This window comes from Haliotis rufescens, unplaced genomic scaffold, assembly GCF_023055435.1.
Source record: "Haliotis rufescens isolate VD_foot unplaced genomic scaffold, xgHalRufe1.0.p SCAF_108, whole genome shotgun sequence".
NCBI classification, from domain to species: Eukaryota; Metazoa; Mollusca; class Gastropoda; order Lepetellida; family Haliotidae; genus Haliotis; species Haliotis rufescens.
Genome location: NW_025963789.1, coordinates 595,170 through 618,142, shown reverse-complemented (window position 1 = coordinate 618,142; position 22,973 = coordinate 595,170). Strand labels below are relative to the sequence as shown.

The window sequence follows — 22,973 nt, the reverse complement described above, 5'->3', positions numbered from 1 at the left end:
AAAATAAAAGTTGGAAATTATCTTATCTTCACTATCTTAAAAATCTCCCCCTTTGGAGGCAAATCTCCCCCATTTTGAAGTCAAATCTCCCACATTGTCATGATGAGGGGTTGACAGGTCTGCTTACTCTTTGAACATGTTGAAAGTAGATTTCAGCAATTGATCATTGTTGCAAAATAACCTATCATTTCCAGTAATTTCTTTTCATCAGTTCTAACAGCCTGAGTGATTGCATCGATGCATTGGCAATGCTATCTTACTGATTTATGTAAGACGAGCTGGGCTGCTGATTGCATGTTAGAAACATTACCAGACATTTCTGTGTGGTGAAGCCATGCGCGATACCATTTTACAACTGTTTTGACGGATCTTTGTGGTTGTTTTTACTGGGACATCTCAACGACTTCTGTGAGGTAAGTATCGTTAGAGCATCGGACTTTAACATTATTATTATTAACAACCAGGTTGAACTCCTAACATTACAAACAAATAATGTTATTTATTGTCATGAATTTCGGGAAAGTTTAGATATTGACTGCTTTTGTAAACACACATCTTTAGTTAACAACTCAACTTGATGGTATTTAATTAGGCATACTTGATGTTCATGAAAACGCTGCTGAATCTAGTTACAGCAGTAGAAACTAACATTTTTAGTTCACTAGTCCTTATTATCATAACATATAGCAAAACCCTTAAAAATGGCAATTTCTACTGGTCCTTATGATACCTTAACTATTGGGCAGTTTGGCAAGGACTACGAGACTAGTGCCAATTTCTAACGCTGACCTGTTAACTTTGTAAGAATAACACAATGATGATTGATATTTGACTCTTGGAATAATAATTGTAGCTCGATGGGTCAGGTTGGTTATGATTAACTTGCAACTAAATTTATTTAAAACAAAGTAGATGTGATCCAATACACTGATCCAGTATCACTTAACAAGCTGAATATAGATTTAGACAGTAATTTATTTGAATAGTTGTTGAGTTAGATACATAGCTGGGTAGATAGATGCCTTGTAGGGCTGGGACAGGTAACTCGGGTAGGGTCCTGAGTAGGACCCAGGTACCCACAGGACTACCCAGACCCGTGGTTAGTCACGTAATATATTGTTTAATGACAAAAACTCACTGTAGCTCAATGGTTACACAACAAGTCGCTAATGTTCGCATTTCTTTCTGACGATGCACACATTCCTTTTGACTTGTACATTTTTTAGTAAAGATAAAGCTTCAGTCAACTTCAGTGAACGCATGATCTGATTGTTTGATACATGTATCTAAATAGTTTTAGCCAGGGCTGTGGTAAAACAATGACCAATCAGACATTTTGTTCCCTACTCTTGAGACTTGCAGTGGGTACCCGGGTAGGGTCGGGTAATAGGGGGGCCGGTACGCGGGTAGTAAATTTGGACTCGTCCCAGCCCTAATGCCTTGGTAAAGGTCCCACCCAATCCACCCCAAAACCCTCAGGGTTGGTGGATGTGATCGTATGTAGCAGTGGAGACAATTATATTGGAGAGACTTCATGCCCCATTGCCACCAGAAGAAAGGAACACAAGAACTCTGTTGCCAAGTCTGATATGAAAACTGCCCTCTTCTTGCACCCCAACAATCCTGACCACAATATTACTGGCAAGAAACCAAAATTCTCAACACAAATATGAATCACTGGAAAAAAGGGAAACTGCATGAAACTAGTAAATTTCCAAAGAAACAAGCCAGCCATAAGAGGGAACAAGGCATCTACTTGCCCAGCATTTTTAGTCAATTGTGCTGTAGACAATCATTGCCCCCCAAATGGACACTTTCATTGTTATGATGTAACATTGTCATACATTGTTACCCTAGTCACTTTTTGTTCTCACATCCTGCTTCACCACGCTGTTTTCACAGCAGCTTAATTAATTACATGTAGTTAATCTTATTGGCTTCATTGTTGAAATTGTTATCTGTATACATTAATTCCACCCTGGTAATCATATCAACATGTATAGATATTAACTCACATATGCTGACCCAGTGTAATGTTGATAAAGGCTCAGAAGTGACCCAGACACATTACATCGCCACGAATAGCTGCAAAATTGCTGATGCGGCGTTAAGCTTTAATCATGTTTATCACTCAAAATTACAAAAATAGATTTATTTATTAAAACTTTCACGTCTTCAAACTTAACGAGTCTCTCGCGTATTTATATGACAGTATACACACCTGACTGTGTAAATTTTCCTCTGCTGCACAGATTAATAGAAGACTGTAATATAGAGATTTGTTAAGCATATTGCTGAACATTTTACAAGTTACAGCCCTCTCTAATTTCCTTCAAGTAACTTTATTTATTTTAAACAGCTTAACACTGGGAACGGGCCTGGCCTTACATCATCCCAGGTATAGTAGTACTTGGCTGAGCAGACCAAAAGATCCCTGGATTTGAAGATGGGTTAGGCAGAGTTCAAGATTAACATAAGTCTGCTGGTTCGAGACAAGTGAACTTAAGAAAGGACTAGTGACATTTCCTGGCAGACCACCACTTTTACCTGATGGATAATGATTTTTGCATACTAGTGAAAATAAACTTTAATTTGTAACCCTGGTTTCAGGTTATACATTGGTTGATTATGTGTCGTCATTCCCTGATGGTGTAGTCACAATCACTATTTACAATGATACAAATGAATATGTTTACATACAATTATTTGTAGATATTTGTAGAACATTTGGTAAAACCCACTGGTCACAATGTGTCTAAGTAAGTCTTCAGCAACATATGGTTGCTGTAAGAGGGGATTTAATGGTTTAGACATCAGGGTGTGGTGGGTTAATAGGTTGCGAGTTGTCTAACTTGATCATGTTGATGACATGGGGAGTTGCTCATAACATCAATCACAGGGTTAGTTTAAATGTCATAATAATGTTAAACAATGGAGAAATTTGAAAATTTGTACAAGCCCACAGCAATTTGTACTAGTGTCAATTTCCAACCCTGAATCACTAGTTGTCTGATCCAGCCACAGATTATTTACAGGCTGCTGTTACAGGGTATATCAGCTGTGATATTGATGAGTGCGGTATCAATAAACAAACATTACTTTCACTCATGCTTACATGATAGTGGTGTCACATCTCATCCAAAAGCAGTAGGATTATTCAGCTACACTATATTAAAACACATTAATGGTGTAAAGGCATGTAGATAAAAATAACTTACCATACTGGAACTGGAAGTTGATCATATATTGTTTTTTCAGTTGAAGAATTCAATTTATTTTGCAAAATGTACAGTTGTCGTAAAGTATATTGTGTGGCAGTTGAACAGATTTATTGCCTTGAACATGATTTGAGACAAACGGAAAGGTAGGTTTCTGTCTCAAACTGATACTTTTATTGCAAGATAAACATGCTGTGAAGGTAAGTGGAAACACAATAATATTTTTTGGTGAATTTTTTTTTAATCTTTGATTATGTTTTTATGAGGAAGATGATTTTTTCCCCTGCATTTATATCAAATATAGCGCATAATTCACTTAAACTAATTGTGTATAAAATGCAGGGGAAAAAATCATCTTCCTCATAAAAATATAATCAAAGATTAAAAAAAATTTCTCCGAAAAATATTATTGTGTTTCCGGACAACTGTCGTGGATTGTCCTGTTTTCGATCCTGTTTTTGAAATTTTACTGCATCCGTCATCTTTGTTTATTTGACTTGACTTTCTTTTGGGCAAAACCTGCTCACATCCCTGAAAATGGTTTCCATGCTTGTTTGCATTGACATTTGATTGTATACAAATTACAATACTTCAAGACTTCTGTGAGGGAGATATTAAACAGCAAGCGCTTAACATTGACTTTATTTAACTCAAGAACTGAACTGTAGCGGATCGTTACAGGACTACCAGTACAAACACTTACTCAAATGTGTGAGCAATTACAAGGCAAATGATGCAATCACCCAGACTGTTTTAGGCCCTTCCTGTTTAGCTGCACTTGTGTCACAACTCATTGTGCTAAACACAATAATGTAATTGTTGTAATGGGATGTTTTAGTGAAATCTGATATATGGATATTTGTTCAGCATAGCCTCTTTTGTAAATATGTTTGACATGAGGCAGTGTTGTGGATTTACATTTCAGTTCCTTTGCCAGGCAGAATGGGGCAAACAACAGATTTGTTCACTATTGGTCCTACTATCATGACTTGATTTAGGAAATCTTATGTTTATTATTTTTACTGACATTTGCCCTTGATCAGGTTGATTGGCATTTGAGAGTGGCTAGATGATTCTGTGTATAGCCCAGTGCAATGTCAGACAAGTCCATTTTATGTATGGGAGGTTACATTTCGTCTTTTCTGCATATTCTCACAGTTTTCACATCAATTATCTGTACCTTTTCTCCAATATCGATTGTCATATCAATCCCACTTTTGGAAGCAATCGTTCGGCCTTTGCATTGATCTACGTTGCCCAGCTACATCTAGGGGAACAAGTCACTATACACTCCCCTCTCAAAAATAACATTGTCCAATATATGTCATCAAGTTGCAAGCACATGTTTGAATCTCCAGAAAAGACATCATGATAGAACAATGTTTTATTGTGAAATAAACCACGCTTCGTTTCTTAATTGTTCTTTGAGATTTATCGCGTAGTTATCTCCTTTATCCCCATAAAGTACTGGCACTCGTGTTTTATCTATTACTTGGCACTGACTAGACAAGTGAAAGTACTGTAGCTCTGTACTGTAGCTCTGTACTGTAGCTCTGTCCTGTAGCTCTGTACTGTAGCTCTGTCCTGTAGCTCTGTACTTTAGCTTTGTCCTTTAGCTTTGTCCTGTAACACTGTTCTATTGGCCTCCTCAACAATACTGGTTGTAACCCTGAATATGTTCATCTTGCTGTGCTTGTGTCATGACTATAATCACTTGGTTGTGACTGAGTTGCATCTGTTTCAGAGTCTTTGTCAACCGTAGCCTGCATCTGGAGAAGATCAAGTTCTTTGGCTTTGACATGGACTATACACTTGCAGGTGAGGAATTTACACTATGGGCATGATTAAAAAGGTAGAAGATGGGTGTCTGCATTTTGTAGCTTTTACATTGACTTTACTTCAGTGGGTGAGTGAGTGAGTTTGGTTTTACACCACTTTGAAAAGTATTTCAGTTATATCACGGCGTGTCAGCTTTATGTGCGAGGGAACCCTGAAGTGATGCAGGTCTTAGAAGCTTACCACTTTGGTGAAACCCATGAGCATTAGTATCGTGCTGACAAACTGGGAAATAATCGGGGTCTATCTGTTATTCGAACTCACGAGGGATGCAACTCTGTACACCGAATTGTGGCAACTTAGATGACTGAGCCACCCATGTCCCAACTTCAGTCAGTGAATGCCAGTATTCAGATGCATTGAGCTTTGATGTTGGGGAGAAGAATGGCTGCAGCTTGTCCATTTACAAGTACATCAGTATTATGTATAAGTAATTAGCTCAACTGATCTGAAACAACTTTCGCTGCTCATGATATTTCATTTAGTTCTGATCAAAATGTCTAATGACATCATAAGCAATAGGGCACAAATTCTGAAAGTGAAGGAATTAGTTATGTAAAGTATTGTGATTGTGTGTTTCAGTGTACAAGTCACCACAGTATGAGACGATGAGCTTTGACCTCTTGAAACAGAGGCTATTGACCATTGGCTACCCCAAGGAGATCGGAGTGTTTGAGTATGACCCCTCCTTTCCTGTCAGGTGAGTTGGAAGATGAAATTACGCTTTGTGATTCATCAGTTTTGATGATGTTTCCCAGCAGGTGAATGTTTTCATTACGTATGTATTTTTATTCCTGTTTTATTCATGTTTATGCCACTATGGACTGGAGTGTGATATTCTGTTATCTTCACATCCTTCCTGTTATCATTTATCATAAAGTAAGATCAGTTGTCATATCTATATTATCATGAGCAGCTTGTGTTTAGCCAGTTATCAGCTTGTAATAGTGTATTGTTGTGTATTCATGTCATTTACTGGAACATGTTTCAAGGATCAGTGCTGTTACCAAACAAACAACATGATCAAGTGTCTTGATTCGTAATGGACTTCATGAGAATCTGTTGATTCTTTTTCTGGCATCAACAGATACGAGTGAATTTTCTGATTATGACCTGTAGTTGCGTCAGTTTTACTCTAAATGCATGTTCAGAATGGCCAGTGAATTCCTAGCTCAGAATCCACTGCAGTATCCATAGCATGATGTCATCATAAAGGTTTATAACCTGAGAAACTACATCATCCATGTAGAAGACATTATTTTTACAACATTGAACTCATCACATTGTACCAGACAGCAGTTTTGATGTGATTATGAAACTATTTGATGAACCTAATTTGCATATAGTACATTTCTTGTCCACGTGACCGTTCGGGTGAAACGATACAGAAAGGTCAAGATACGATATGTGTCATGATACATAGTTCCCGATACGATACTTATTGCGATACGCATATTGAGGTCAGATCGCATGGAAACTTCTTGACTATTATTATTTCAGAGCAGGTTCAAAAGGACACATGTTCGTAGCAGCTATTTTTAGAAGTGTACTTGAAACGCTAATTACAACACATTTTGCAATATTTTACTGACAAAATGCTGGGGGATCATGAAACGAGTAGTAAGTAATATGTTTTACTAAAAAATGTATCGTGTATTGTATCATCGCACGAAAACTCATGATGCACTATTGTACAGATGTATCGTTTCACCCCTACAAGTCAGTCAAGCCAATAGCATTGCATTATTTTGGCCTTAACTGGTCTAGGACGAGTCAAGCAGTTGATTGTTACTATGTGTCTCCCATTGTTAAAACATTCATAATATTTGGACCTATTGTAAATAGACCAGATAGTCTTTATGACAAAAACAGAAAAAATAGCCTTTAATGGTACAGGATTTGTAAACCAGTTGAGCACAACTCCAAATGAATATCTTGCCTTGGGCAATATTTCCCAATGACTGAAGGAATGATTAACAATTTGAAGTTCTTAGGAATATGAAAGTGTTAGAGTCTTTTGACCCAAATACAACTGAACATATCAATGTCAAAAAGATTTACTAGAGAAAACCATTTTGTGCACAATGCCTAACCATGTTTACTATTGTTTACTATTGTTTACAGTGTAACTGTACTATTATGAGTATCCTGATGTCATGTAACTTCAGATGCTGATTTGATGATACAGACTTGGTAAATCGCCTTTCATACGTCTCATGTTCCATGATATACATTGTTTCAACATTGATAACCTTTTATTTCTTTAAGCAAGCATTTCCATCAAGGCCAAAAACCTTGAAGTCAGATCAGTGGGATTAGCCTAGGTTTGTCTGACTTGAAGTTTTTATTGATGGAGAGGGACTAACCTCTAGCTGCAGCTACTAACATTGATAATGTGCCCTGTATGACTTGTTTGTCTGCTAGGCGGTAAGAGGCTCTCCGTGGTACAGGCGATCAGATTGGGCTGGCACGGACTACCCAGCCCAGTACCCGCCCAGCCAGTAGCCGTTCCAGCTAGACACAGGCGGGCGTGTATGTTAGCGTGGTCTACACTCTCTCACTTGAGGTTTTCTTTATATTATTGTAGTGTTTGCTGTGTGCTACACTCTCATAGGGACAATAGCTTGCCGTAATTGACAAGCAAACACACTCATCATCATTAAATGTAGTTTGACATTTTTGTGAAAACGAATAATTCCAAACTTCTCAAATTTATTCAATGAAAATATATATTTTTTCAGCTTTTGGAAAGAACAATTTTGTAGGAATCTTTTCTAAATGATTTCAGTTTGTAAATCTACCCATGCATGATGTATTTTCAGTCATCAATTATCAGTGATTATTTCTATTTTACTTGAATGAGCAGTTTTAATTGAGGCTTGTGTGTGTTGACAACAGTAGATTGTCTGAGACATGTAGATCTTGTCTGTCCTAGTGCAGCTGTGTACACAAAGAGCACACTTTAAGATCATCTCATGGAATGACACCTATGAAAGTTCTGAATGCAGTTATAAGATCTCATTCTTGTGTAACTGTACTACATAAGATAGACAGTAGTGTCCTGTTAGGTTCTTCAGGACAATATCTTCTTGTTGACCTTCCATAATATTTATTACAGAGGACTGTGGTTTGACAAGTGGTATGGTAACCTTCTCAAGGTGGATGCCTATGGAAACATACTCGTCTGTGTGCATGGTTTCAACTTTCTCAAACCGTAAGTAAGCAAGTTTGTTGGTAGAGACAATATGATTGATTCCTTGGCACTGACATGGGTTCCCGATATTCGATTCCCGACATGGGTACAATGTGTGAAGCCCATTTCTGGTGTCCCCTGCCGTGATATTGCTGGAATATTGCTTATAGCGGCTTAAAAACCATACTCACTCACTCACACTCACTCAAGAAGTGACTTCAATATTATTTTATCTTATCATGACTCATACTTATTGCTTATCTCTACTCATTTCTGAAAGGTACTTGAAACTTCCTGAACTGTGTTCCCGGAGAACAGAGAAACTATCTCACCCGAACGCACCCCTGGACTGTGCATGTGACCGAGCCTGGTTACTCGTCACTCTCTCATTTTCGCGGCAACCGGGTGGTTGGGGAAAACTTTCCTGAGCTTTGTAATCTGAGCCATCCTATCAAACTTAGCCCTTTTTCATTAAATCTTTTGCTTGGATTACATTCTTCTAACCTTCTGGTATCATTCTGGGATATGAATGTGGTACTTAATAACCTCACCAGTGAAGTTTATGAACCCTTTGAACTACTTTGAACATCTAACGCAGAAGACATTATTTTTACTAGCCCTAGCCATGGCAGCTAGAATGCCTGAGATTCATGAAATCAATTTCTGACGTACTCGATTTGACAGAGGCGAGATTGCATCAGCTCATCTCAGCCTGAGATGGGATTTTTCCACCAAGAATCGACTACCTGGTTAGCCAGATTGACAGTTTCATATTTCACCACTTTCATCAATCCTAGGTTCTGAGGACACAGAGGATTTATCCTTATTTCCAGCTCCAGCCTTATGCATCTACCTAAACAGATCAAGCTCCAGACGACAGAAACTAAGAAAATTGTTCATTCCGTTATCTAGGAATAATACCACAGTAGTATCAAGAACAACCACTTCATTCTGAATGAGATCAGTAATCTTCTGAGCCTACAGAGTGGCAGGACTAGCCCCCACCCTAACCCTCTGTCAGCCTCCAATCCACATGAAGTGAGAGCCATAGCATCTGCTTTTGCGCTACATGGAAATTGCTCCATTCTGACAATTATGTCAAGGTTATTTCTCGAGATCAGATGTGGTTTTCACAACCATTACCTCAGAGATTTCAACATAAGATGTGTGGCTGGCACCCACCACCAACCATGGGATTCAAGCAATAAGTATGAGTCAGGATAAGATTAAATATGTATTTTTTGTTGTTGTACAAAATATTTTTATACTTATCCTGACTCCTACATTAAAGCGCCCACCCAGCCGTCCCCACTTTCCTGTTTTGGCCGAATTAGGTACAGGAAATGAGAGAGTGACGTGTAACCGGGCTTGGTCACATGCTTCCAGTGCACATGCTCAGTCCAGGGGTGTGTTCATGTGAGATGTTTTCTCTGTTCTCCGGGAACACGGTTCATGAAGTTTCTACTCCCTTTTGGAAATGAGTAGAGTTAAGCAATAAGTATGAGTCCGGAGAGGTATAAATAATACTTTTACCTTAAACAATACATTTTTGTGATTATGGAGGTATAAATGTAAAAACTGGTGTGCATACTGTGTAAATCTGAGTGGCACACATAAGTGTACAAACTGTTTGGTACGTTTAGAACTCCCTAAACACAAAAACATATTAAACATGATTAAAGTCAATTCTTCTAAATATATCCATCGTCAATAGTAACTTTACAGACTGCTTTTTTAATCATCAACACAGAAAACAGTACAAAATCAGTGACGTTCTCTCTTAGCCACTGTGCACAGTTATTGACATTATGAAACCCTATGCAGTCACTCACTCTTGGTCACTGTGCACAGTTGTTGACATTATGAAACCCTATGCAATCACTCACTCTTGTTCACTGTGCACAGTTGTTGACATTATGAAACCCTATGCAATCACTCACTCTTGTTCACTGTGCACAGTTATTGACATTATGAAACCCTATGCAATCACTCACTCTTAGTCACTGTGCACAGTTGTTGACATTATGAAACCCTATGCAATCACTCGCTCTTGGTCACTGTGCACAGTTGTTGACATTATGAAACCCTATGCCATCACTCTTGGTCATGTTGGTCACTGTGCACAGTTGTTGACATTATGAAACCCTATGCCATCACTCTTGGTCATGTTGGTCACTGTGCACAGTTGTTGGCATTATGAAACCCTATGCCATCACTCTTGGTCATGTTGGTCACTGTGCACAGTTGTTGACATTATGAAACCCTATGCACCAGCTGATGCACAGTTGCTTCCCTTCGGCATGCAAGATACCTATCACAACAGATTGGCCTTGTTGATGTTTCTCATTAAACCAAATGCACTCACCCTTTCATAATCCTTATTACAGATTTATTGGATATAGAATTGTACTCTTATGTAGTGGTTATTGTGATATGAAATTGATAAAAATGGAAATTAATATTATTATCATAATTATGTTGATGACATGCAACATCTTGTCTGTACTAACAGTAACATAACCAACCCATGAACCATCTGGCCTGACTCTATTTCCAGCAATGAGGTGGCAGAGCTTTATCCAAATAAGTTCTTGGCTCTGGATGAGAGGAGACTGTTTGTGCTCAACACACTATTTAATGTCCCAGGTTAGTATTCAGATGGAGTTTAGGGGACTTGGGTTGTGTAACGCTGTTAATTCTGATGAATTTGTACACTATTTCCCCTGATATGTTCTAAGGTTATTGTCACATGCCAGTATCACTGAGGGTGCCAACCCTCTCCTCCCCTGAATCCTGAATACCATCTTATTTTTCACACTGCTCACCCCTAAATCCTGAATACTACCTAGCACAAATCTCAAAAGCATTGAGAAAATGGTGCAATTTGAAATTAAATTACTGCAAAATACTGAAAACATAAATAAAACTTTTAAGTACACCATTATATTTTTTGAATTATAAATCTATGTACCAAGTACGATTTTTGTTTGTGTCCTGCTTACCATGCTTACCATGCTTACCATACTGTTGATTTCCGAACACCCTCTAAATAGAACACTGAATCGTGTGTACCCATGGGGGTTGACAGCCTCATCTTGGATAGAATGTAGACATGATTAAACAGGTAGGTCAATGGGTCATAGTCCATCTGTAGGTCACTGACCCAACCCGTTACTGATATGCTGACCAAGCATATCTACAGCTATGCATTGTCGACTTGCCAAGCATGTTTGGCCTGTATTCAACAGACTGGCCCATTGTATAATGGATGACCTATTTTTAGCCTACTGACCCCGAGTGACCCCAGGAGATGGGTCACCTGGCTACATGCACAGTATGACAGTGTATTCATCAGGGTTTGAATTGGTTGGAAAACAAGTATAGATTAAACACTATTTGGGTTTTGGATGACCGTTTCACTTGACTTGGCTTGGTTCATTTTCACTAACAAACATCAGTTGTGTTTTGTGTTCACAAAGTTATGGGGTGTGATCTGAAGTTTCTAGGTAACTTGGTCAGGGCTTATGGTGTCAGTCTTTGTCTAACATGGGTCTTAAGTTAGTAAGGGGTTACAACAAAAGGGGAAATACTCCTTTATATCAAATCCTTGATGTTTTTCTGGTGGGAGCATGCAAATATGACTATGAACATTGTGTAACATAAAAGACTTTTATTTTCGTGAACAGATTTTTTTGGCCCCAAATTATGGTGGGTAGATAGAAAAAGTGAGAAAAAATTAATCACATTTCAAGTATTGTTTTTATTTTCTCAAAATGTTGAGTAGGTAGGAAAGAAAAGTTAGGGTGAGAGTTAGTAGGATAACTTTTAAACAGGTTTTTATTATAGTATTTTTAATAATTTATGTATTTCTATAGAGACAGTAAATGAGAGGTGTTTTCCCCCTAGCTAGCATATAGTGCGGAAGGATGGGGGCAGAGGATATAGTCATCATCTGGTCTGTCTGTCCGTCTGTCTGTCTGTCAATATTTTGTTTCCAAAGCATAACTTGAAAACCGCGAAAGATTTTTCATCCAAACTTGGTACATGTATTAACCAGGGGCTGAAGTTGTGCATTTGCTAGTGTGGGGGCTGGAGAAAATTTGTCATTTTCTGATGACTCTTGTTTTTCTATGGCCTTTAACTTATTTCTAGTCAACTATTATCTTTTTTCAACTGTTTTAATGTATGTAAATGTATAGCAATTAATTATGCTTGTTGTAAGAGGCTAATGGGATTGAGTGGTCAGGCTTGCTGACTTGGTTGTTAGGCCATGGTGTAAAGATTGCTCCTTGCAAGCAGACCCTATTGTATCTTTGGTGACCTGGTGTTTGTTTATTCCAGAAACCTACATGTTAGCCTGCATAATAGATTACTTCACGTCATGTCAACACTACACAAAGTAAGTAGCATTAGCCTTTTTTCAAAGTATTCAGATCTATTTGCTAGTGGTCAGGACATTGTAAACATTGTGAAGGATGCCAACATGAGTTATTACAAGCACACTCAGATAATTACTCCCACATGTTCAAATTGAAATGATTGAGGGTCTGGAAACATTGTTTATTGGGTTTCCAAGTCTTAAGTGGTGGCCCAGGCATCTAAGGTACCTCAGTGTGCTGTGTAGAATTGCGTCTTTCAGTCATTTGAGAATCTGGTGATTGTCAGATCGAATCACGTCTGTTCTCTGATTATGGGACTCCCAGGAGTGCAGAGAGTTGGTGGTTCAATCCCCATGCCATTTCCACACATGCATGCATGTCGCTATATAACTGCAATAAGCTTGGACGCGACGTTAAACCCAATTTCACCTCACCTCACCCAGGCCATGTCATACCAAAAGACGTTAAAAGGAGTTTTTTTTTGTTTCCCTGCCTTGTGTTCAGCATTAAAGGAATACAACAAGGACTGGTTGGCTTGAAGTCAGTATACTGTATCTGAGTGGGGAAAACTATTGATCAGGCATTAGTCCAGACCAGAACAAGCTCTGGTTTAGGTTTGGCAGTTTTATACCTCTGCTCCTGTTTTTCATCAAAGTGGTCAACATCTTCAACCTGCATTTCTTAGGTATTTTTCCCACATTAAACTTCCACATGGACTGAACACAAAATACTGTTCAAAGTGATGTTAAATCCAACTCACTTACTCACCCACAAAGAATGGCAACATGACTTAGCTTATGATCTGGAGATTTGTGTTTCAGGGAGAAGGAAGGTGTAAGGAGTGGAGAACTGTACATGTCTTTCAAGTCAATCTTCCAGGATGTCCGCTCAGCTGTTGACTGGCTTCATTACAATGTGAGTTGAGTCAGCAGATCAATGCTGTCCTTGTTTGTACACAACAGGACCCCCTCCGTGGTCTGGTGGTAGAGCCTCTGTTTGATCCTCAGGCGCGTCGTACCAAAGACGTTTAAAGATGGTACTTGTCTGGCGCTCGGCATTAAGGGGCTAAAACAAGGACTGTTGGCTGGGAGTCAGTATACTGTGTCTGAGTGGGGTATTCATGTTAAACTGCGGCATGGTATCTCAGTGGGCTAACAATATAAAATTGGCATTAGTCAGGACTAGTACAAGCAGCTGCACACACACACATGTGCATGCACGTCGCTATATAAGTATAACAATCTTGGACACGACGTTAAACCCCATTTTATACTCACCTGACAGGTCTTTAGCATGTTTAAGTTCCTGGTTGAGATGCTACATTGTGCCAACAGTACTGGGAGTTACCTCCATGACATGTTCACAGCATTAGAAATTGGCAGTAGTCCTATAGTCCTTGCCAAACTGCCTAATAGTTAAGGTATCCTTAGGACCAGCAGAAATTTGCCATTTTTAAGGGTTTAACTATATGTTATCATTATATGGACTAGTTGACTAAAACTGTTAGTTTCTATCGCTGGTTCAGGCGACAAGATCCATGCAGTGCTGGAACAGTATTGAGTATTAGCTCAAATGCATTGATTTGAAGTAGGTCCCAACTCACAGCAGTGTAAGTTGCACAATCTGAGATATTTTGGGTTTTCATAATCAAGGATTAAGAACATTGCAATATATTCCTGTTTTGCATTTGATGAGTGTTCTGGGGATGGAATATTTGTACTTGACTGTTTTCACATTTGCATGATTTGTGTTAGTACAAAACTGAATTTGCCATATTATGTCATGTATGTAGGGCACCCTGAAGGATGAGACCGTAAAAGAGATGGACAAGTACGTGCACCGAGATGAGAGACTGCCGCTGCTGCTACAAAGGTACCTAGGGGTTGTACAGTGCAATGAAGGGAGTCCTGGTACTGGGGAGGGTACTTGTCAGGGGTGCTATAGAAAGCCATGATATGATACATATCTTGATACATTGGTCTCTTCATACACCAGAATGACAACACAAAGGCAATGAACTGAAATAGTTGTGTAATTTAAGAGAAAAAATAATGTCATTTAACATGACAGTCAGTTAATCTTGATGCAGATGAACCTCTCATAGCTATCCCCAAAGTATGTATTTTGTATCATCATGTATCGTGATACAAGTTTGTATGTATTGTGTATCATATACAAGGCCATGTATCACGGTGCATCATACTTAGTGAACCTTTTCACTCTCAGTACTAGTTTCACTGCTAATATTACTTTGTTGAACTACATTAGATCCAGGTCAGAGAATTGGCCTTCAGCAACCCATGCTTGTTGTAAGAGGCGACTAACAAGATGGTGGTCAGGCATGCTGACTTGATTACCCAATTGTGTGGAACGATGCTCATAATATCAAGCACTGGATCGTCTGGTCCAGACTAGAATATTTACAGACTGCCGTCATATACCTGGAATATTGCTTGTGCAGCGTTATACAACAAACATTAGCTTAACAGTTTCAACTTATGTTTCAAACAATGTTGATGAGTGTATTTGTTCAGCAACCTGACATTTTGGCAGGTCAATCACTGTTTGGTTTAACATCATGATCATCACCCAATCCATGCCACACTTCTAGCATGTTAACCTTCCATCGTACATTCTACATGACCATAGTGACCCGTGAAGATTCCGGGGTAGAATAGGTCTTCAGCAACCCATGCTTGCCGTAAAAGGTGACTATGCTTGTTGTAAAAGGGGACTAACGGGATCGGGTGGTCAGGCTCGCTGACTTGGTTGATACATGTCATCGATCCCAAGCGCGTGGATGGATGCTCATGATATTAATCACTGGATTGTCTAGTCCAGACTCGATTATTTACAGACCACCGTCATATAGCTGGAATATTGCTGAGTGCCGCGTTAAACAACAAACCAACCAACCAACCAACATGACCATAGTTAGTTGAGGAAACACAGATCTACAGTGAATATGAAAGGTATATTATTAACCTGAGATGGAAGGTTGTTTGAGATTTTGTATTGTGTCTGGACATGCTGGAAGGAAGGCTTTCTGTATTCATTTTGTTTGTGTCCTGACTTGATGTATCTGGTCCTGAAATATGAACTGTGTCTTGCTCCCTTGACAGATTGAGGAGACATGGCGCCAAGACAGTGCTGATAACGAACAGTGAATATCTCTACACTGATGTAAGTTGACTGGAACATGTAGAACCAGAGCATTTTTTAAATATTCTCTAGTATGACTTGAGCTAATCTACTTCATCCCAAGACAAACCAATAAGAGGAAATCCTTTGTAAATGGTATCAGGGTATTTCACTTGTACCTATTACACGATCCTGGGTCACAGATGCCAGAATTTGGTGTGCAGAGTTGCCAGAAACATGTGATTGTGGGTTTGAAACTTGGTTCACCTTGGTGATGTTTCTAGGTTTGTCCCATGCTGATTGGTTCTGCCTAAGTCCTAAACATCTAATACCTGCATCAGTTTTTGACCCGTGAAGATCCAGGGTAGAATAGGTCTTCAGCAACCCATGCTTGTTGAAAAGGCTACTATGCTTGTCATAAGAGGCGACTAACGGGATAAAGTGGTCAGACTCGCTGACTTGGTTGATGCATTTCATCGATCCCAAGCGCGTGGATTCGATGCTCATGATATTAATCACTGGATTGTCTGATCCAGACTCGATTATTTACAGATCGCTGTCATAAAGCTGGAATATTGCTGAGTGTGGCGTTAAACATCAAACCAACCAAACCAACTTGCATCAGTTGAGGCTTTCCTCCCAGATCAGCTGACTTATTACATGATATAACTGAAATACTGATCAAAGAAGTGTTAAGCCAATCACTCATTCACATGACAGAACAGCCATTGTTGGCACTGACCTCATTTTGGCCCTGAAGTATCAAGTGTTAACATCATGGAGTTTTGATTTTATACCCCCGACCTTTTCCGTCCGAAAACTTTGTCCTCGCGATTTCTCTTAAACTAGTCAGTGCATTCATCTCAAACTTAGTACTTTTAATATGTGTCATATGGAGGGGTGCAGTCAAAAGAAAAAAAATTGTTTTTATTGATTTTCCATTTTTTTATGAATTTTTCAAACCCTAACCCTATCCTAGCTATTTAATTTGAAACTACTGACACACTCGGCGGGTCGGGGGTATTAATGAGCCCTGCCCACTTTTGCCCTAGTTTCACTTTATTTTACCCACTCACTCACTTTATTTTACACACCTACACACTCACTCTTTATTTCCCTTAGTTTTGGATTACCATTGAACAAAGAGTTTTGCTTTTATTCTCCAGAAAATAATGACCTACCTGCTGGACTACCCATCAGAGGTAAGTTTTCTTACCAGTTGATCATACAGACTGGAATAAACATGTAAATGTTGATAAATTTTGTGTCCTATTGGGAATTCTAAGATGCATTCAGTAGGTTATGATAGCACTGTTCTTAGCATGTGTGGATGCAAAACCTGCTGAAGGGAATCAGATGTGAGTATATGCTTCCTTAGGATGCAGGTGTTTGTGTAGCTCATTGTGACATCAATATCTGTATCTTTTCGTTAATAGGTGTATAATTACAGCCCAAATATGTTATGTCTAAACATCTTGTCTGTTTGTGTAGGACGGTACAGTGCAGGAGTGGTCCACCTTCTTTGACTGTGTCGTGGTAGATGCCAAGAAGCCTCTGTTCTTTGGGGATGGGACAACTCTCCGTCAAGTGGATAGAGTAGGTCAATTCTATGTGACGCTTAGTCTGTTGGGGCCAGGTTAAATTATTTTTTTGTCTACCAGCTGATAGCAAATCTTTATTTGTTGTTTGATTAGTTTATTATCACATGTTCATAATGAGACACTCCTGTGTCCAATCAGGGGCAGACCTGCTCCGTGGTCTATTGGCAGAGTGTCCGCTCGGAGAGTGGAAGGTTTGGGGCTTAATCCCTGGCCAAAAGACATTAAAAGATGGTAATTGTTGTTACTCTGTCTGAGGCTCGGCATTAAGGTGTTAAAACAAGGACTGGTTGGCTTGGAGGGAGTATATTGTGTCTGAGTGGGGTATTTATGTTAAACTGCGGCATGGTATCTCAGTGGGCTAGCACTATAAATCGGCATCAGTCCGGACTAGTACAAGCAGCCACACACACAAGTGCATGCACATCGCTATAGAAGTTCAATAATCTTGGACACGATGTAAAACCCCATTTCACCTCACCAATCACTAGCAATGTGACTTAGTATCCCATATGATGCTTACTGTATATAATGGCAAATAATGTCATCACCTAAACAATGCTTCTGTTAATGCTTATGTTAGGATTGAGTCATGTTTTCAAAGAGTTATAGTTATCAGTATCTGCCAGCTAAGATTGTACTTATTCTATCATTTCAATATTCTCTGATGGAGAGTAATTTGTCTGCAGAGCACAGGGTCCCTGAAGCTTGGTGATCATATTGGGGCTTTACAGCCAGGGCACATATACTCAGGAGGTAGGACATTGTTGATGAAGGCATAGGCGCTTTCCCCTTGGTATCTACACGCTTGGTTTAGGTATATGTATCCAAGTGGTGTTGATTAGTAACCATGGTAACTGGTCAACTTAACAAATATCCCAGTCATTTCTGTTTGTGCAGTTTTGTTTTGAAAGCATGATTACCACATTTGATTCATAATAGTGATTGAATCATATCATGCAAGGGTAATTAAGAGTGCTTAAAAGTTCTAATCATGATAATTATAACAAAATTGTATCAGAAGTACAAGACCGCCTCGGTGGTCTAGTGGTAGAGCGTCCGCCTGGAGAGCGAAAGGTCCGGGGTTCGATCCCCGACCGCGTCATACCAAAAGACGTTAAAAGATGGTACTTGTTGTTACCCTGTCTGGCGCTCGGCATTAAGGGGACTAAAACAAGGACTGGACGACTGGGAGTCAGTGTACTGTGTCTGAGTGGGGTATTCATGTTAAACTGCGGCATGATATCTCAGTGAGCTAGCACTTTAAATCGGCATCAGTCCGGACTAGTACAAGCCGCCACACATACACACGTACATGCACGTCGCTATATAAGTGCAATAATCTTGGACGCGACGTTAAACCCCATTTCACCTCACCTCACCTATCAGATGTACACAAGAAAGTTTTGTGTGTTTGTGTGCTTATTGTGTAAAGGTGTGGAAATGGCTATCATTAGCTCAGTTGGATTTCAACCACCCTCAACACCAATTTAGACACCTAACACCAAGATAACAGTCAGAAGAAACATGCATCACTGTGTTACTACTAAGGGACATTAGTACCAACTTGTGTTTTATAAACCCTGTACTATTGTTTTTTTATGATTGCTGCATATTTCCTTTAGGATCCTGTGATGTGTTATCCCAGCTTCTGGGGGCCAAGGGACGCGATGTTCTGTATGTTGGCGACCACATATATGGTGATATCCTCAAGTCTAAGAAGAAGCGTGGATGGCGGACATTCCTTGTTGTTCCTGAGCTTGGACAGGAGTTAAGGGTGTGGACAGACAAGCAGGAGCTTTACAAACAGCTGGAAGACCTGGAAGCTGTGTTGGCAGATTTGTACAGGTAGGCAGACATACAGGTAGTCAGACATGCAGGTGGTCAGACATGCAAGTGGACAGAAATACAGGTAGTTAGACATGCAGGTGGACAGACAGAGACGATAGACATACAGGTAGTCATACAGGTCGGCAGATATACAGGTAGTTAGACATGCAGGTGGACAGACGGAGACAGGCAGACATACAGGTGGACAAACATACAGGTAGTCAGACATACAGGGAGGCAGAAATACAGGTAGACAGACATACAGGTAGACAGAAATACAGGTGGACAGAAATACAGGTGGACAGACATACAGGTAGACAGACATACAGGTAGACAGAAATACAGATGGACAGACATACAGGTAGACAGACATACAGGTGGACAGAAATACAGGTGGACAGACATACAGGTAGACAAATACAGGTGGACAGACATACAGGTAGACAGAAATACAGGTAGACAGACATACAGGTAGACAGAAATACAGGTGGACAGACATACAGGTAGACAAATACAGGTGGACAGACATACAGGTGGACAGACATACAGGTAGACAAATACAGGTGGACAGACATACAGATAGACAGACATACAGGTAGACAGAAATACAGGTGGACAGAAATACAGGTAGACAGAAATACAGGTGGACAGACATACAGGTAGACAGAAATACAGGTGGACAGAAATACAGGTGGACAGAAATACAGGTAGACAGACATACAGGTGGACAGAAATACAGGTGGACAGACATACAGGTAGACAGAAATACAGGTAGACAGACATGTAGGTAGACAGAAATACAGGTGGACAGAAATACAGGTAGTCAGACATACAGGTGGACAGACATACAGGTAGACAGACATACAGGTGGACAGACATACAGGTGGACAGACATACAGGTGGACAGACATACAGGTAGACAGAATTACAGGTAGACAGACATGTAGGTGGACAGAAATACAGGTAGACAGACACACAGGTAGACAGACACACAGGTAGACAGACATGTAGGTGGACAGACATACAGGTGGACAGACATACAGGTAGACAGACATACAGGTAGACAGACATGTAGGTGGACAGACATACAGGTGGACAGACATACAGGTAGACAGACATACAGGTAGACAGACATGTAGGTAGACAGACATACAGGTGGACAGACATACAGGTAGTCAGACATACAGGTGGACAGACATACAGGTAGACAGACATACAGGTGGACAGACATACAGGTGGACAGACATACAGGTGGACAGACATACAGGTAGACAGAATTACAGGTAGACAGACATGTAGGTGGACAGAAATACAGGTAGACAGACACACAGGTAGACAGACACACAGGTAGACAGACATGTAGGTGGACAGACATACAGGTGGACAGACATACAGGTAGACAGACATACAGGTAGACAGACATGTAGGTGGACAGACATACAGGTGGACAGACATACAGGTAGACAGACATACAGGTAGACAGACATGTAGGTAGACAGACATACAGGTGGACAGACATACAGGTAGACAGACATGTAGGTAGACAGACATACAGGTGGACAGACATACAGGTAGACAGAAATACATGTTGACAGACATACAGGTAGACAGACATGTAGGTAGACAGACATACAGGTGGACAGACATACAGGTAGACAGACATGTAGGTAGACAGACATACAGGTGGACAGACATACAGGTAGACAGAAATACAGGTAGACAGACACACAGGTAGACAGACACACAGGTGGACAGAAATACAGGTAGACAGACACACGAGTAGACAGACATACAGGTGGACAGACATACAGGTAGACAGACATTCAGGTTGACAAAAATGCAGGTAGGCAGACATGAAGAGATTTACAAATTGATGCTCATAATGATAAATATACAATTTGGCTGAATTGGTTAAGGGTTTGCCCATTTTACAGTAAAAGAGATGTTGCTGCTGAAATGCTGTTTGTTGGCAACTTGCTTCTTCTTGGCATATATTGCTTAGTTATGTCTTCCTCTGTACCTCCTTCAGGAACCTGGACAGCAGTACACTTGATAAACCCAACATCAGTGGCATCCAGCATTCCCTCAGGGTGAGTCTAGACTCTAGACACACTATCTTAGTGTCAGTGCAGCCTCAGCTTGTTCATCCACCAATCAGTAACCAACTTCACAGCTGCCTTCACAAATTGTTTCTTTGTACTTGAAGTGTTAAGCTGTATTCTATAACCAAGTGTGTAAGGGTATTGTACGACCAGACCATGGTGTACAAAGCCTGTATTGCACATCTGCACTATTTTAATACTGGGCCACAAACCTAACAATGACTTCCCCAAATAAAAGTGTATAGAAAGGTTCATTAAAGCCGCTCTGGCCAAGCTGAGATTTGTATTCATCTAACTGTGAAATTTGCACAAAAAGTGTGTTCCATGTTAAAAAAAAAGGGGCATTTTGTACACCATGCGTAATAGATTTGTGCAGGTTACATGGTGTCCACATGAAGATCTATTCACTGATAATTTACTTTATGAGAATATATTTGCGATTGCATTTAGAGACAATCTTCTCATTATGATTTATATGTAAAATTACTTGTGCTTCGTGGACACTATATTTAGAAAATATCAGTTTGTCCAGCTGATAAACCAAAACGGTAAGAAAAGTTCTTCCTTTCTGTTTAAAGTTACTTTATGGGGAAACTGTTATTAAAAAATATAGACATGGCAAGAGTGAAAAGGTGCATATACTTTTATTGAAAATATAATGCAGGCGGGCGGGCGGGCGGGCGGGCGGGCGGGTTCTCGGTGTCTTTTTTTTTTCATTGTACAAACTAGTATGTAACCAGTAAACAGTTGTGTAATCAATAAAACAATTGTGTACAATCAACCTGGGAAAGGGCCTCCCTACATAAATGTATTCCTTGATGAGTAAAATACTGGAATACAAGTTGGACTTATTAAAGGATTTTTTATATATTTTTCTTAAAAATTGAAATGAAAATGAAACATGCGGCGAACTTTATGATGATGCGGGCGGTGCCTGAGAACCAAGACTATTATTTTTTTTAGCCGAAGTTATGTGTATACTATGGCCCAGTAATGAAATACTCTACATGTAAATTTGTATATTTGGGACTCTTACCCTTCTGATGTTGCAGGATGTGGTTCACAAGCTAGACATGTCATATGGCATCCTTGGCAGTCTCTTTAGGAGTGGTGAGTACATACTACGTAGCGGTTTCAGGTTTACTCATGTGCAGAATGCAGTGTTCATACTTGAGCACAGGGTATTTTTCGATGATGATGTATGAATTATCACCCACATGCGACAGTTGGGTGCAGGTTTTCCAATACAAAAGATTCTCATATGTATACCACAACAATAATTATTCTATGACATTAGCATTTATCAGTGTGCTTCATTTGCTGGTGTTTGAATGGAAGTGAGCAGTGTGCAACATCATGTAGTAAGCTCCATCACAATGCGAGAGAGCTTCATTACACTCTCGACCCATGAAGATCCGGGGTAGAATAGGTCTTCAGCAACCCATGCTTGCCGTAAAAGGCGACTATGCTTGTCGTAAAAGGCGACTATGCTTGTCGTAAAAGGCGACTATGCTTGCCGTAAAGGTGACTATGGTTGTCGTAAAAGGTGACTAACCGGATCGGGTGGTCAGGCTCGCTGACTTGGTTGATACATGTCATCGATCCCAATTGCGCGGATCGATGCTCATGATGTCAATCACTGGATTGTCTGGTCCAGACTCGATTACTTACAGACC

The 22,973-nt window shown here is 39.8% G+C and overlaps 1 protein-coding gene across 2 annotated transcripts in view; it reads left to right on the top strand.

The window, feature by feature from the left end:
* The window catches only part of LOC124143379 (cytosolic purine 5'-nucleotidase-like), a 39,418-nt gene that overhangs the window by 8,466 nt on the left and 7,979 nt on the right, over positions 1 to 22,973 (top strand). For both annotated transcript variants that reach the window (XM_046512337.2, XM_046512336.2), the window contains exons 3-16: positions 4,963 to 5,036; positions 5,637 to 5,754; positions 8,173 to 8,268; positions 10,805 to 10,893; positions 12,589 to 12,646; positions 13,448 to 13,541; positions 14,419 to 14,498; positions 15,749 to 15,809; positions 16,934 to 16,969; positions 17,259 to 17,363; positions 18,055 to 18,121; positions 18,991 to 19,213; positions 21,225 to 21,285; positions 22,350 to 22,407. In XM_046512337.2, coding sequence (XP_046368293.1) covers positions 4,963 to 5,036; positions 5,637 to 5,754; positions 8,173 to 8,268; positions 10,805 to 10,893; positions 12,589 to 12,646; positions 13,448 to 13,541; positions 14,419 to 14,498; positions 15,749 to 15,809; positions 16,934 to 16,969; positions 17,259 to 17,363; positions 18,055 to 18,121; positions 18,991 to 19,213; positions 21,225 to 21,285; positions 22,350 to 22,407 — 1,220 coding nt within the window. The remainder of the gene's footprint in view (positions 1 to 4,962; positions 5,037 to 5,636; positions 5,755 to 8,172; positions 8,269 to 10,804; positions 10,894 to 12,588; positions 12,647 to 13,447; positions 13,542 to 14,418; positions 14,499 to 15,748; positions 15,810 to 16,933; positions 16,970 to 17,258; positions 17,364 to 18,054; positions 18,122 to 18,990; positions 19,214 to 21,224; positions 21,286 to 22,349; positions 22,408 to 22,973) is intronic.